Source organism: Bombina bombina, chromosome 11, assembly GCF_027579735.1.
Source record: "Bombina bombina isolate aBomBom1 chromosome 11, aBomBom1.pri, whole genome shotgun sequence".
In the NCBI taxonomy this organism is placed as follows: domain Eukaryota; kingdom Metazoa; phylum Chordata; class Amphibia; order Anura; family Bombinatoridae; genus Bombina; species Bombina bombina.
The window spans coordinates 186,550,943-186,568,442 of NC_069509.1; the positions used below are offsets into that span (position 1 = coordinate 186,550,943).

General features: G+C 44.4%; 1 protein-coding gene across 1 annotated transcript in view; it reads left to right on the top strand.

Moving 5' to 3' along the window:
• Positions 1 to 17,500, top strand: part of METTL22 (methyltransferase 22, Kin17 lysine) — a 193,332-nt gene that overhangs the window by 40,357 nt on the left and 135,475 nt on the right. Inside the window, exon 6 of the mRNA XM_053694111.1 lies at positions 14,845 to 14,916. Coding sequence (XP_053550086.1) covers positions 14,845 to 14,916 — 72 coding nt within the window. The remainder of the gene's footprint in view (positions 1 to 14,844; positions 14,917 to 17,500) is intronic.

Sequence of the window (17,500 nt, forward strand, 5' to 3'; positions counted from 1 at the left end):
TGAAAATACAGTGTGTGTGCTCTGGATGTAGAGGAGGGATATAAAATGTGACAGCGAGTTCTGCTTTATTTCTGATTTGTGCACGAGCACTTTCTATATCAGGGCATTTCTTTTTAATGTGTTAGTAGTTTCATACCACTGAATTCTTTACCAGTATTATATTACTGATCTTCATATATTATTGATGGAGCCTCACATCATTTTTCCTTGTGTTATGAGATCTGCACCCCCCCATCAAGTTAAAATGACCTTCACTATATGCTGCTAATGATATGCACCTTATTATTATCGGCATCGCTAATCATCACTTCATTGTCAAGATGCTGGGTATGCGCTAAATATAATATTCATTCTAAAAACAATTCTGGGGTTTGATACAAATGGTTTTATGGTTGGAGCGAGTATCTGCTACTGGAATTAAAGATTAAATAAGGAATTATTTGTGCAGCCCACCCCCTGCTGTTGCACAATTGGTTGATTCCAGGATGTTTTAAAGGGACAGTATACACCAATATTTAAATAACTGCATGTAATAGACACTACTATAAAGAATAATATGCACAGATACTGATATAAGAATCCAGTAGCTCTGTTGATGAGGTTAGGCTGGGACACCCAGTGAAAAGGGGCTGGGAAAGCAGGAAGAGCATATTACTCCCCTCTCCCCTGCAAATTAAAAGGCCCATTACACAACCAGGAGTCTGTAGACCTCAGTATACCTCCAAATCTTTAGTGCTTGGAAAAAAACACTCCCAGATGGGCTATATAAAAGGATCATCTACACAACATTTATACAAAGAAAATCTAGCGTACAATGTCCCTTTAAGTTCATGTCTGAGGTGTTTTAGAGGAAGACTTTCATTTTTTATCTTGCGGTTGCAAGTCTGCACTGAAACGGAGCGCAAGCGACGTGCGCAGCATCATAATGAGCCATAAGGATTAATAGGATGTTAATAGCACTCACTTTGTTAATAAGCATTTTTGTATTTAGCAATGGAAATAAGAGCACATTTTATATCTCTGATACACCCACACATTTACACACTCTTTAACATGCACGCGCACACGGTCCCTCTCACACATACACGCACACAATCACACACTCTCTCTTTCACACACATACACAGTACGTTCACGTACACTCGCAACCATACATACATGCACGCATGTATACACACACTCCCTCTCTCTCACATACACACACTCTGTTTTACGCAAACACGCATACTCTTTCTGTTTCATGCACATACACACTTTGTTTCACGCTCACACACACATTACATTTCTGTTTCATACACACACGCACACTCTGTTTTACGCAAACACGCATACTCTTTCTGTTTCATGCACATACACACTTTGTTTCACGCTCACACACACATTACATTTCTGTTTCATACACACACACACACTCTGTTTCATGCACACATACACCATCTCTCTCTTTTTCACTCACACACTCTTTCACGCACACATATGCTATCTCTCTCTCTCACACACACACACACTCTTTCACGCACACATACACTGTCTCTCTCTCTCACACACACACTGTTTCACGCACACACACATTTTCTGTTTCACGCACACACTATATTTCTCACACACTCTGTTTCACACATGCATTCACTATCTCTCGCTCTCACACACACACAGTTTCACACACACATACACTCTCTCTCTCTCTCTCTCACACACACTGTTTCACGCACACACACATTTTCTGTTTCACGCACACACTATATTTCTCACACACTCTGTTTCACACATGCATTCACTATCTCTCGCTCTCACACACACACTCTTTTACGCACACATATACTATCTCTCTCACACACACACAGTTTCACGCACACATGCTCTCTCTCTCTCTCTCACACACACACAGTTTCACGCACACATTCTCTCTCTCTCTCTCTCTCTCTCTCTCTCTCACACACACACATGCTCTCTCTCTCTCACACACACACAGTTTCACGCACACATTCTCTCTCTCTCTCTCTCTCTCACACACACACATGCGCTCTCTCTCTCTCTCTCTCTCTCTCTCACACACACACATGCGCTCTCTCTCTCTCTCTCTCTCTCTCACGCACACACACAGTTTCACACACACATACACTCTCTCTCTCTCTCTCTCTCTCTCTCTCACGCACACACAGTTTCACACACACATACACTCTCTCTCTCTCTCTCTCTCTCTCTCTCACACACACACAGTTTCACGCACACATGCTCTCTCTCTCTCTCTCTCTCTCTCTCTCACACACACACATGCTCTCTCTCTCTCTCTCTCTCTCTCTCTCTCTCACGCACACACACATTTTCTGTTTCACGCACACAATCACACACTGTCTCTTTCACACACATACACAGTACGTTCACGTACACTCGCAACCATACATACATGCACGCACATATACACACACTCCCTCTCTCTCACACACACTCTGTTTTACGCAAACACGCATACTCTTTCTGTTTCATGCACATATACACACTTTGTTTCACGCTCACACACACATTACATTTCTGTTTCATACACACACACACACACACTCTGTTTCATGCACACATACACCATCTCTCTCTTTTTCACTCACACACACACACTCTTTCACGCACACATATGCTATCTCTCTCTCTCTCACACACACACAGTTTCACGCACACATACACTCTCTCTCTCTCTCACACACACACTGTTTCACGCACACATACACCATCTCTCTCTTTTTCACTCACACACACACACTCTTTCACGCACACATATGCTATCTCTCTCTCTCACACACACACACACTCTTTCACGCACACATACACTCTCTCTCTCTCTCTCTCTCACACACACACTGTTTCACGCACACACACATTTTCTGTTTCACGCACACACTATATTTCTCACACACTCTGTTTCACACATGCATTCACTATCTCTCGCTCTCACACACACACTCTTTTACGCACACATATACTATCTCTCTCACACACACACAGTTTCACGCACACATGCTCTCTCTCTCTCTCTCTCTCTCTCACACACACACAGTTTCACGCACACATGCTCTCTCTCTCTCTCACACACACACATGCTCTCTCTCTCTCTCTCTCTCTCTCTCTCACGCACACACACATTTTCTGTTTCACGCACACACTATATTTCTCACACACTCTGTTTCACACATGCATTCACTATCTCTCGCTCTCACACACACACTCTTTTACGCACACATATACTATCTCTCTCACACACACACAGTTTCACGCACACATGCTCTCTCTCTCTCTCTCTCTCTCTCTCACACACACACAGTTTCACGCACACATGCTCTCTCTCTCTCTCTCTCTCTCTCTCTCTCTCTCTCTCTCTCTCTCTCACACACACACAGTTTCACGCACACATGCTCTCTCTCTCTCTCTCTCTCTCTCTCTCTCTCTCTCACGCACACTCTTTTACGCACACATATACTATCTCTCTCACACACACACAGTTTCACGCACACATGCTCTCTCTCTCTCTCTCTCTCACACACACACAGTTTCACGCACACATGCTCTCTCTCTCTCTCTCTCTCTCTCTCTCTCTCTCACACACACACAGTTTCACGCACACATGCTCTCTCTCTCTCTCACACACACACAGTTTCACGCACACATGCTCTCTCTCTCTCACGCACACACACATTTTCTGTTTCACGCACACAAACACCATTTCTCACACACTCTGTTTCACACATGCATTCACTATCTCTCGCTCTCACACACACACAGGCATATACTATCTCTCACACTCGCACGCATACACTATCTATCTCTCTCACTCACTCACACACACACACACTCTGTTTCATGCACACATACACCATCTCTCTCTCTTTTTCACTCACACACACACACTCTTTCACGCACACATATGCTATCTCTCTCTTACACACACACACAGTTTCACACACACATACACTCTCTCTCTCTCTCTCTCTCTCTCTCACACACACACACTGTTTCACGCACACACACATTTTCTGTTTCACGCACACAAACACCATTTCTCACACACTCTGTTTCACACATGCATTCACTATCTCTTGCTCTCACACACACACTCTTTTACGCACACATATACTATCTCTCTCACACACACACAGTTTCACGCACACATGCTCTCTCTCTCTCTTTCTCTCACACACACACACTCTTTTACGCACACATATACTATCTCTCTCACACACACACAGTTTCATGCACACATGCTCTCTCTCTCTCTCTCTCTCTCTCTCTCTCTCACGCACACACACATTTTCTGTTTCACGCACACAAACACCATTTCTCACACACTCTGTTTCACACATGCATTCACTATCTCTCGCTCTCACACACACACTTTTTCACACACACAGGCATATACTATCTCTCTCACACACACACAGGCATATACTATCTCTCACACTCGCACGCATACACTATCTATCTCTCTCTTACACACACACACACAGTTTCACACACACATACACTCTCTCTCTCACACACACACAGTTTCACACACACATACACTCTCTCTCTCACACACACACTGTTTCACGCACACACACATTTTCTGTTTCACGCACACACTATATTTCTCACACACTCTGTTTCACACATGCATTCACTATCTCTCGCTCTCACACACACACTCTTTTACGCACACATATACTATCTCTCTCACACACACACAGTTTCACGCACACATGCTCTCTCTCTCTCTCTCTCTCACACACACACAGTTTCACGCACACATGCTCTCTCTCTCTCTCTCTCACACACACACATGCTCTCTCTCTCTCTCTCTCTCTCTCTCACGCACACACACATTTTCTGTTTCACGCACACACTATATTTCTCACACACTCTGTTTCACACATGCATTCACTATCTCTCGCTCTCACACACACACTCTTTTACGCACACATATACTATCTCTCTCACACACACACAGTTTCACGCACACATGCTCTCTCTCTCTCTCTCTCTCTCACACACACACAGTTTCACGCACACATGCTCTCTCTCTCTCTCTCTCTCTCTCTCTCTCTCTCTCTCTCTCTCTCTCTCTCACACACACACAGTTTCACGCACACATGCTCTCTCTCTCTCTCTCTCTCTCTCTCTCACGCACACTCTTTTACGCACACATATACTATCTCTCTCACACACACACAGTTTCATGCACACATGCTCTCTCTCTCTCTCTCTCTCTCTCACACACACACAGTTTCACGCACACATGCTCTCTCTCTCTCTCTCTCTCTCTCTCTCTCTCTCTCTCTCACACACACACAGTTTCACGCACACATGCTCTCTCTCTCTCTCACACACACACAGTTTCACGCACACATGCTCTCTCTCTCTCATGCACACACACATTTTCTGTTTCACGCACACAAACACCATTTCTCACACACTCTGTTTCACACATGCATTCACTATCTCTCGCTCTCACACACACACAGGCATATACTATCTCTCACACTCGCACGCATACACTATCTATCTCTCTCACTCACTCACACACACACACACTCTGTTTCATGCACACATACACCATCTCTCTCTCTTTTTCACTCACACACACACACTCTTTCACGCACACATATGCTATCTCTCTCTTACACACACACACAGTTTCACACACACATACACTCTCTCTCTCTCTCTCTCTCTCTCACACACACACACTGTTTCACGCACACACACATTTTCTGTTTCACGCACACAAACACCATTTCTCACACACTCTGTTTCACACATGCATTCACTATCTCTTGCTCTCACACACACACTCTTTTACGCACACATATACTATCTCTCTCACACACACACAGTTTCACGCACACATGCTCTCTCTCTCTCTCTCTCTCTCACACACACACACTCTTTTACGCACACATATACTATCTCTCTCACACACACACAGTTTCATGCACACATGCTCTCTCTCTCTCTCTCTCTCTCTCTCTCTCTCTCACGCACACACACATTTTCTGTTTCACGCACACAAACACCATTTCTCACACACTCTGTTTCACACATGCATTCACTATCTCTCGCTCTCACACACACACTTTTTCACACACACAGGCATATACTATCTCTCTCACACACACACAGGCATATACTATCTCTCACACTCGCACGCATACACTATCTATCTCTCTCTTACACACACACACACAGTTTCACACACACATACACTCTCTCTCTCACACACACACAGTTTCACACACACATACACTCTCTCTCTCACACACACACTGTTTCACGCACACACACATTTTCTGTTTCACGCACACAAACACCATTTCTCACACACTCTCTTTCACACATGCATTCACTATCTCTCGCTCTCACACACACACAGGCATATACTATCTCTCACACTCGCACGCATACACTATCTATCTCTCTCACTCACTCACTCACACTCACACACACACACACACTCTGTTTCATGCACACATACACGCTCTCTCTCTCTCACACACACATACACACTGTTTCACGCTCACACACACTCTATTTCTCTCTCTCATACATACTCTCTCACGGACACCCCTGCGCGTTTACATTTGCACGTGCGCACACACACACTCATGCACACACGAGTAAGTTTGTTATTTAAATAAACTTGTTTTTCATTTTAGGAACAAGAATAGCCCATTGAAGACAGTAGCTGTACGTTTTTCATTTTACAATAGTGCATTTTTTTAAACACAGTCCAATGTAAAACGTGTTTATAAAAGAAAGACGCCTTTTTTAACATTGTATTCAGCTGCTACAGTCACGCAACTTTAACTATACTAAGCGTGTTTAGTTTTAAAATCGCAGTTGACTGCACCAAATTATTAAAATGAGTACAGTGCGACCATGATATTTAGAACTAAAACTATTAAATGTTATTGAACGAAAACTGTGCAGCTACTGTCTTCAGTGGGATATTAATATTCCATACACTAAATCTTGTTTCTAAAAATTAGAAACACATTTATGTAGATAACAAATAATTATTATTTTTTGATTATTTTTGTTCTTTATTAGCAATGGCCGTCACATACATAGCGAACATATAGGCGATCCATGGGATTAACCCTTTATAGCATCGGGGAAACTTTTCCGATATCTTCTGATGCTCTAAACAATACACATTAGCTTTTAGCTGAAGGTGTCTCAGTGGCAAGATGAGCAATTGTAAGAAATATACAGCATTTACTATGAAACTTAGTTTATATATAGATTAGTTTTATACTTACAAAATGCACATTATATCTTCCACACTGCTAAGACCCGTATTCACTGGTTATGGCAGTGAGCCCTATACTTACGTAAGGCACATCGCTAACCGTCTGTACAGCGAGGGGCAGCCCTCTTTTCTATTGCATTTCTCCCGGTGGGAGTTTGGTGAGACTCAAATGAACATTGGGTCCTAAGCGCTATTTATTATGCAGTTGTAATCCAGTCCTAAATTCAGTAGAACCTTGTAAGCTACAAGTGGGGCTGTATTTAGCTCTTTTGCTCGTGCTAAATGTACTAGAAGTAAGCTTTTTGCATGTTGGGTTGTGCCCGAATGACAAGTTTCGCACAATAAACAAATGCACGCAAAAATACGAACTTAAAATATTGTGCCCATGATATAATATTGCCCCATAGAAGTCAATGGAGAAGAAAAAGTGGGGCGAAAACACTAACTTCCCCACACTAACCCAAACACATATTCTCAAGTGCGCAAACCCGACATGAAAATATGAATGTTTCACATCCCAATGTTCTGCACATAGCAAAATATTTTCTATATATTCATAAATAAATATTTCTACATATATCTGATGTTTTTTTTGGTACAGTATATATCTAGATTCTATACATATATATATATATATATATATATATATATATATATATATATATATATACAGGTAGCCCTCAGTTTACGCCAGGGTTAGGTTCCAGAAGGAATGGTTGTAAATCGAAACCGTTGTAAATTGAAACCCAGTTTATAATGTAAGTCAATGGGAAGTGAGGGAGATAGGTTCCAGGCTCCTCTGAAAATTGACATAAGTAACACCTGATACATTATTTTTAAAGCTTTGAAATGAAGACTTTAAATGCTAAACAGCATTATAAACCTAATAAAATAATCACACAACACAGAATATATAATTAAACTAAGTTTTAAATGAACAAAATCATTTGCTAAACAGCATTATAAACCTCATAAAATAATCACACAACACAGACTTCACTTGTATTTTTCAGCAAACAGTTCTTTCTATGCATTCCAATCTGGACTGATTTATAGACAGGGAGATCTTGTTCCTTTGAAATCTGCTCGATAGCTCAGGTCTGGTTAAGCTGATTAATTTCAGATTGCTTGGCTTTGCTGCAACACAAGCGGACAGCTCCACCTACTGGCTATTTTAATAAATGCACTGCTTCTCAATGCTTTTTAATAGCAGTCATATGACTGGAAAAATAGGTTGTTATTTTCTGAAACGGTGTAAATTGAACCGTTGTAATACAAGGGCCACCTGTGTATATATATATATATATATATATATATATATATATATATATATATATATATATATATATATATATATATGAATATCTATTTATAAATACATAGAACATATTATGCTATGTGAAGAACATTGTAATGAAAAAATATATCCAGTAAATTCACAGTAAAACACTTTAATAAATATGAATATTGCATAAATATGTTTTTACATGTTTTCAGCTACTTGACTGCAAAGGGCTCCAATGCACTTATATATATATATATATATATATATATATATATATATATATATATATATATATATATATATATATATATATATATATATATATATATATATTGTTACAGAAGCATTAGTTATTTTGTTATGAAGAGCTTATTTCCCAGCAGCAATGCCTGAACCAGCAAGCCAGCGCCTAAGAAGGGCTCCAAGAAAACTGTAACAAGTTTCATTTCATAAAGAGTTAACTCTTTTTTTTCAGCTTTTAGAAACTATTGTCTAATCACCTCTGGAGCCAGACTGCTAATTGATAAGATGAACTTGTAAACTTGTTATCTTAAGTACTGTAATCCTATTGTGGCCTGTCAAAGGACAGTGCTCTCTATCTAAATGTGTGATGGGGGATTTTGTGCTTCCCCCCCTCTCCCCCTGGGAGTGCCCTGTGTGCATGTAACCTTAATAAAAAGCAGGCTGGGCATCCCAGTCCTGAGTTCTTGTTTGACCCTCAATCGCAGCGTTGACTCGTTTTGTGGGCAGAAGGGTATCCTAGCTGTACTGCAGCTAAGGGAGATTATTCTATATTTGCGAGACTCATATAGAATACTATGGAAAGCAGCTTCTCCCCTCTTTAGCAATTGGGATCCAGGCTACTAAGCGGTCCATCTCTCAGCGAGACTAAGGGTAACCGTAACATTTGGCGGCAGCGGCGGGATTTTCCTGGATTTCCTAGGAGAGGTACAGAACGGATGGAGAGCGCTTACGAAAAATTGAAGCGTACAACCCTAAAGGATTTACTTGAAAGCAGAGGGGGGTACGCCAGCAACCGGCCGAGGAGAGAGCTGATCGCAGAATTGACCGAACTGGATCAGAGCTTCACAATGGCGGAAACGCCGACCACGATTAGTGACGAAAAAACCAGGATTGTTCGGGAAAGGCTCTCATTATACGGGCCGAACCCCTCCATGGAATTGGTACAGCAGTTGATGGCGGAGGCGGACGAGGATATACGAGAGACTCGAGCCCACGAACTCAACCTAGCGAACGCACACCGCAATGCTGAAGCCCCGCAGGTAATCATCCCTGTCGAAAATGCTGGGAGGCCCAAGATACCCTATGCGGCATTTCGACCCTTCCTAGAGAGCGAGACAGGGATTGATGAATATTTGGCGGACTTCGAAAGGCAATGTGCCCTGCACCAGATTCCCAACAGAGAGTGGCCCACGATATTGTCTGGGAAACTATCCGGGCGAGCCCTGGAAGCCTTTCGTACTCTGGGTGCTGAGGAAGTGACACAGTATGAGCTAGTTAAGGAGACACTGTTGCGACGGTACGCTGTAACTCCGGACACGTATCGCCGACAGTTTCGGGGCACGGAAAAGAAGCCTAACGATACCCATATGGAATGGGCGCACCGAATGCGGAGAGCGGCAAATCACTGGCTGAGCGGAAGTAAAGCGGTGACTGGGGAGGAAATTTTACAATTGTTTCTCTTAGAACATTTTTATAATGGCATGGAACAGCAAGGGAAGGAATGGCTGCGAGACAGGCGGCCTTCTACCTTAGAAGAAGCAGCCAAATTGGCCGATGAACATTATGACTCCCGTCTTCACGAACCCATGAACTACCGAGCTCCAGCACGGGTCGAACCCAGAGAGGTTTACCGTGCACCCCCTCGTGCTGAATTCCGAGCCCCGGTGCCCACAGGGCCCGTCCGACACTCAGGACCACCCAATAACAGCTCTGAGCGTCCCAGACCGACTTGCCACCGATGCAAGCAACCAGGGCATTTCATGGCTAGCTGCCCCCTTAATACGCACCAGACACCCAGGAATTACAATTACCCCTCTGGGTCCTATCGTCCGGCCCGGGCCCTCTGTGTTAACCAAGAGGCCCCTATGGAGGGATATGTGGGGCCGCTTCACGAGGCAGACCCTGTATATGCTGCCTCAGATAACCGCCAGCACCATCGGCAGAGGGTATGGCTCGAGGGGCGATCTACCGAGGGATTGCGAGACACAGGGGCTACTATCACGCTGGTACAGAGTCATTTGGTGCCAGAGCACAAGCGATCCGGACAGACTGTGGCCGTTAGAGTGGCGGGGGGGGATGTGTACAAAATTCCAACAGCTAAAGTGCATCTTGATTGGGGAGCGGGAAAGGGGGCTGTGAACGTGGGCCTAATGGATAATTTACCTGCCGAAGTACTACTGGGCAACGATTTGGGCCCCATGACTTCTGCCTATGCTCCAGTATGCAACAACGAGGCGGACCCAGTGACTACACGGGCCCAAGCCCGGACGGAGCGAGAGCTCTCACCAGTGCGGGAGACACAGGTAAGACCTACCCCGACCTTGCCTGACAGGTTAGGCCCCATACCCTGGGACACCCCAGATGCCTTCGAGGCAGAGTCTAAGACTGACCCGACCTTACAAAAGTACCGGGAACGAGCAGAGACCGGAGGGGGCGGGGCAGATAACGAAACATTCTTATGGGAAAAAGGGAAACTATACCGCTGGACAGAGAAAAGGGGACAGCGTAGGCGACAGCTGGTAGTGCCCCACAAATACCGTCAAGAAATCCTCAAAATAGGCCACGACATCCCCTTAGCAGGCCACCTAGCCGTTACCCGTACCCTACACCGCATTACTCACACGTTCTTTTGGCCAGGGGTGCACGCTGACGTTAGAACTTACTGTAACACCTGCGATGTGTGTCAACGAGTAGGAAGGCGAGGCGATCACCCTAAAGCCCAGCTAGTAAATATGCCCATTGTAGAGGAACCCTTCAGCCGGGTTGCTATTGACCTAGTGGGACCACTGGCTACCCCTAGTCCCTCCGGTAAGCGATACATTCTTACCGTAGTGGACTACGCTACCAGGTACCCAGAGGCTGTCGCCCTATCCAACATACAAGCGGATACGGTAGCGAATGCACTAGTACAGGTGTTCTCCCGGGTAGGATTTCCAAAAGAAATCCTATCCGACCGAGGCACCCAATTTACGGCTGAATTGACCCAACAACTCTGGCAGGTTTGCAAAATTAAGTCCCTCCTAAGCTCCCCATACCACCCCCAGACGAACGGGCTGTGTGAGAGGTTCAATGGGACCCTCAAGCAAATGCTCAAGACGTTCACTCAGGAATACCGAGACTGGGACCGCTTCCTGCCGCACCTCCTATTTGCTTATCGGGAGGTGCCCCAGGAAACGACAGGGTTCTCTCCCTTCGAGTTGCTCTACGGAAGAAAGGTACGGGGACCCCTAAACCTGATCCGGGAGCACTGGGAGGGAGAGATGGAGGCTGACGGTGTCCCAATTGTGCCATACGTGCTGGAACTCAGGGACCGAATGGAGCAATTAGCCAAATCCGTGCGGGCTAATCTCCAGTTGGCCCAGAGAAGACAGAAAGTATGGTACGATCGGGGGGCCCGAAAGAGAATCTTCACCATAGGACAAAAGGTGTTAGTACTTAAGCCGGTGAAGACAGACAAATTGCAGGCGTCCTGGCAGGGTCCCTACCAGATCGTAGAGAAAAGGGGAGACACCACTTATGTGATAGCTAGCTGCCACGACAACAATCTTAGAAAGACATTCCATGTAAACATGCTCAAGGAATATTTTGAGCGACCAGAGAACGTGACGGCCGTATGTTGTTCCCCTCAGGAAGACCCCGACAGTTTACCCATTCCAGACCTATTAGAAAAGAGCCTCCCCACAGGTATAGTGGCGCAGGTTCAGATAGGGGACCGACTTAGCCCCACTGAAAGGGAGCAGCTCAACCAACTCCTCCAGTCCAAACACCTCACCTTCTCCCCGAAGCCAGGGTACACTACTTTAACCACCCACCAGGTAGATACTCCGGGACAAGCTCCCTTGCGCCAGGCTCCGTACCGAATCCCCGAAGCAGTTAGGACAGGAATGAAGAAGGAGATCGATGAGATGCTCCAGCTCAGGGTAATTGAGCCCTCCGATAGTCCCTGGGCCTCCCCAGTTGTCTTGGTGCCCAAGAAAGATGGGACCACCCGGTTCTGCGTAGACTATCGGAGGCTCAATGAAAATACCGTGACGGACGCTTACCCTATGCCCAGGGTAGACAAGCTACTCGATCGTATAGCCAGGGGAAATTACCTGACCACTATTGACCTCTGCAAAGGTTACTGGCAGATTCCCCTGGCCCCGGAGGCTATCCCCAAGTCGGCATTCGTCACCCCATTCGGCTTATATCAGTTTAGGGTAATGCCGTTTGGGATGAAGAATGCCCCAGCTACATTCCAGCGCTTGGTGGATAGGCTCCTGGATGGCTTCCAGAGTTTTGCTTGCGCCTACCTGGACGACATAGCGATCCACAGTGAGTCCTGGGAGGACCACTTAGCTCATGTGGGAATGGTTCTGGATCAGATCCGGGCTGCTGGCCTGACTCTGAAGCCAGAAAAATGCCACTTTGGGATGGCCGAGGTACAGTACCTGGGTCACCGGGTGGGGTGTGGAAAGCAGCGACCAGAGCCGGCCAAAATAGAAGCTGTCGCCAATTGGCCCACCCCCATCACTAAGACTCAGGTCCTAGCCTTCCTGGGCACGGCAGGGTACTATAGACGGTTCGTACCAGACTACAGCACACTTGCCAAACCCCTGACTGACTTGACCAAGAAGAACTTACCTCGACAGGTCCTGTGGTCTCCCCACTGTGAAACGGCTTTCCAGGCTCTCAAAAATGCTCTAATTAACGCTCCTGTCTTGGCGGCCCCAGCCCTTAACAAACGTTTTATCGTCCATACAGATGCTTCCATGTTCGGGTTGGGAGCCGTCCTCAGCCAAGTAGGCGAAGATGGAGGGGAGCATCCAGTTGCCTACATCAGCCGGAAGCTCCTGCCCCGCGAAGTCAGCTATGCAGCGGTCGAAAAGGAGTGTTTGGCTTTGGTGTGGGCATTAAAGAAATTGACTCCCTATTTATATGGTCAGGAGTTCACTCTGGTCACCGACCATAACCCGTTGGTGTGGCTGAACCGGGTCTCTGGAGATAACGGCAGGCTATTACGTTGGAGCTTATCGTTGCAAACCTTCAATTTCACCATTACTTACAGACCTGGGAAACAGAATGGCAACGCCGACGGGTTGTCCAGACAAACCGACCTCAGCCCCGCATAACCAGCAGTCTGGACAGCCTTAGTCTGCCCCGAAAAGGGGTCAGACCGTGTCTGCCAGAGTGTTCCACAGAAAGGGAGCAATGTTACAGAAGCATTAGTTATTTTGTTATGAAGAGCTTATTTCCCAGCAGCAATGCCTGAACCAGCAAGCCAGCGCCTAAGAAGGGCTCCAAGAAAACTGTAACAAGTTTCATTTCATAAAGAGTTAACTCTTTTTTTTCAGCTTTTAGAAACTATTGTCTAATCACCTCTGGAGCCAGACTGCTAATTGATAAGATGAACTTGTAAACTTGTTATCTTAAGTACTGTAATCCTATTGTGGCCTGTCAAAGGACAGTGCTCTCTATCTAAATGTGTGATGGGGGATTTTGTGCTTCCCCCCCTCTCCCCCTGGGAGTGCCCTGTGTGCATGTAACCTTAATAAAAAGCAGGCTGGGCATCCCAGTCCTGAGTTCTTGTTTGACCCTCAATCGCAGCGTTGACTCGTTTTGTGGGCAGAAGGGTATCCTAGCTGTACTGCAGCTAAGGGAGATTATTCTATATTTGCGAGACTCATATAGAATACTATGGAAAGCAGCTTCTCCCCTCTTTAGCAATAGGGATCCAGGCTACTAAGCGGTCCATCTCTCAGCGAGACTAAGGGTAACCGTAACATATATATATATGTTTATACAATTGCGCTCAAGTGATCGTGTTTACTTTCAACTTATAATACGCACGCTATACCCAATGTGTGCATGTAGGTGCGATAAACCCCTTTTCACTTGCGCACAACTGTTAGCGTTCCTCTCCTAATCTAGCCGTTAGTGTCCCTTTTGGCGAATGACTGCTTTGCTTCTCTGTGTATAGTTTTGCATCTCAAGAAGAGGTTGTTGGTTGTGTAAGAAATCTGTGTCTTTAATAAATGTAGAACAATTTTTTGCTCTGCAGACGTTGGGGACGACTTGCTGGAGATGTGTGAGAGGAACGTGGCGCTAAACAGACGCATTACAGGACTAACAGGTTGTATTCGCTGCAGTGCCAGTGTATATGTAATAGCTTTACCTAAATTATCCGTACTTTTCACTGTCTCCCTTACCGTAAATGTGACATGTAAGCGGAAGAAGCTGCTCTTTTACCCAGCAGACTTAGTGCGAGTGCCCCTGGGGTATTTGTAGCATTTACTTGGTGTTCTTTTTCATTATTTATTTATGTAGTTGTTTTCCTCGGTGCCCTTAAAGGGACAGTCTACACCAGAATTTTTATTGTTTAAAAAGTTAGGTAATCCCTTTATTACCCATTCCCCAGTTTTGCATAACCAACACTGTTATATTAATACACTTTTTACGTCTGTGATTACCTTGTATCTAAGCCTCTGCAGACTGCCCCCTTATTTCAGTTCTTTTGACAGACTTGCATTTTAGCCAATCAGCGCTGATTCCGAGTTAACTCCTCTGGCGTGAGCACAATGTTATCTATATGGCACACATGAACTAACACCCTCTAGTTGTGATTTTTTTTCAAAATCCATTGAGATAAGAAATTAGCATATGAGCCCACCTAGCTTTAGCTTTCAACTAAGAATACCAAGAGAACAAAGCAAATTTAATGATAACAGTAAATTGGAAAGTTGTTTAAAATTGCATGCCCTATCAGAATCATGAAAGTTTATTTTTGACTAGACTGTCCCTTTAAAGGGACATACAACTGCAGAAAGAAAATACAGTAATGGGTTACAATATTTTATTATTTCACTGTTCCCTACAAAGAGGATAAACACATTGTTATCAGCTCCAGAGCAGCAGTGCACTACTGGGAGCTAGCTAAACACATCTGGTGAGCCAATGACAAGAGGCATGTGTAAAGCCACCAATCACCAGCTAACCCTCTTTAGTGCATAGCTTCTCCTGAGCATACCTAGGTATGCTTTTCAATAAAGGATAACAAGATAATGTAACAAAACTATAAAGTACATGCTCTGTCTGAATCATGAGTGGTGGTATTTTGTCTTTCGTGCCAGTTTAAGGTAAACATTCAGTCTAATCTCAGGCCGATAGTAAGTATCCCCTGCATGAGCTAGTCTGCTGCTCGCTCACCTGGGCACAACTAAGGCTTCTGATTGGTTCAGCACCTGTATCCGCGTCTGGTGTGGGGCACTGAAGCAAGAAAACGCAGAAACAGAGCATTATATGTTTTATACTATAATGTCCCTTTAACAAATGAATGCAGTAAGGCAAGCCTCCAGTCTTAAAGGGACATTAAACTGCTAGGTACAACTACAGTAGCACAGCTACTACTCATCATGCTATTGCTTCTCCTCTTGTGTCTGCAGCTGTCTTTAAATCTTATTTTAACCCTTTACAAGTAGCTGCATCTTTGCACTGGGCACCGCCATCTTGGAATGTAAGTTTTTTTTACACACTGGGACAGAAGTGCTGGGCACTCACAGATCAGTGATAGTGTTGTATATTGTTGTACATTTTTACAGTGGGTACTTTGCTCTTTATTATTCCAGAGGCCTGTTTATATTTGTTCTATAAACTGTGTGCAAATAGGTTTTATTATTTTGTGTTGCTGAAGCTAACCTGAAGAGCAAGGTGCAGCTGTCAGTACCATCACTAATCTGTGACGCACTGCTTCTGTGCCAGGATCTAACAATACAAGATGGCGTCACCCAGTATAACGATGCAGACCTTTACCAGCAGGCTTCTGTAATGGCTTTAAAGAGAGAAAAGACACAAGGATTGTGAGTTATTGTAACCAGGGGGTTAATGTTCCTTTCAATCCTTTTGATATTGTACTCTGTCACTAAGGAGTTAAACGACATTATAGCATGAGGTACAGTGGTTTGCAAATCAGTGACCCAGCAGCAGAGGTCAATGCTGAGTGTTAGTTGGTTTGGGAGATACGGCAGCGGATGGATCTGAATTAGGCAAACTTTATTTATTTATTTATTGTCTGTCTTTAACCCCCAGTTAAAATGTCTCTGCCGCACTCATTGCTTTTATCACTAGTTTATTTTACACACGTTCCTGCCTATTACTGCGCTTCCCCTATTGCGGCACCTCTCCGCTGGTTAATTAGCAGATGCTACAACCTACATGAACTGCAGCCGACAGCATTTGCCAGTACATTGTTTTGCTGAAAAATGGATTTAATTTCCTTGCGTCAAGAGACAGCTGCACTTGCCTCTGTTAGTTGCTTAAACACAGCACACGTTTATGCCTGCCCTATCAGAGCTTTGTGTTTTAAGGTTAATATTTTATACTGTGTTAAATAAGCTTTATACTTCTTGTAATTGCATTGTCACAAAAAGTCATTTGAGCATAATGAAATATACGTTATCATCCTCACGCCTGCTTGATATCTGACGTAGCTGCGTGCTGGTCCTTCTTATTACTCGTGGCTCTGCCATGCTTAAATGGACATGAAACACACATTTTTTCTTTCATGATTTAGAAAGAACATATCATTTTAAACAAATTTCCAATTTTTGCTTAATTCTCTAAATATCCTTTTTTTTAAAGTATATGTAAATAGGCTCAGTAGCTGCTTATTGGTGGCTGCACATAGATGCCTCATACGATTAGCTCACCCATGTGCATTG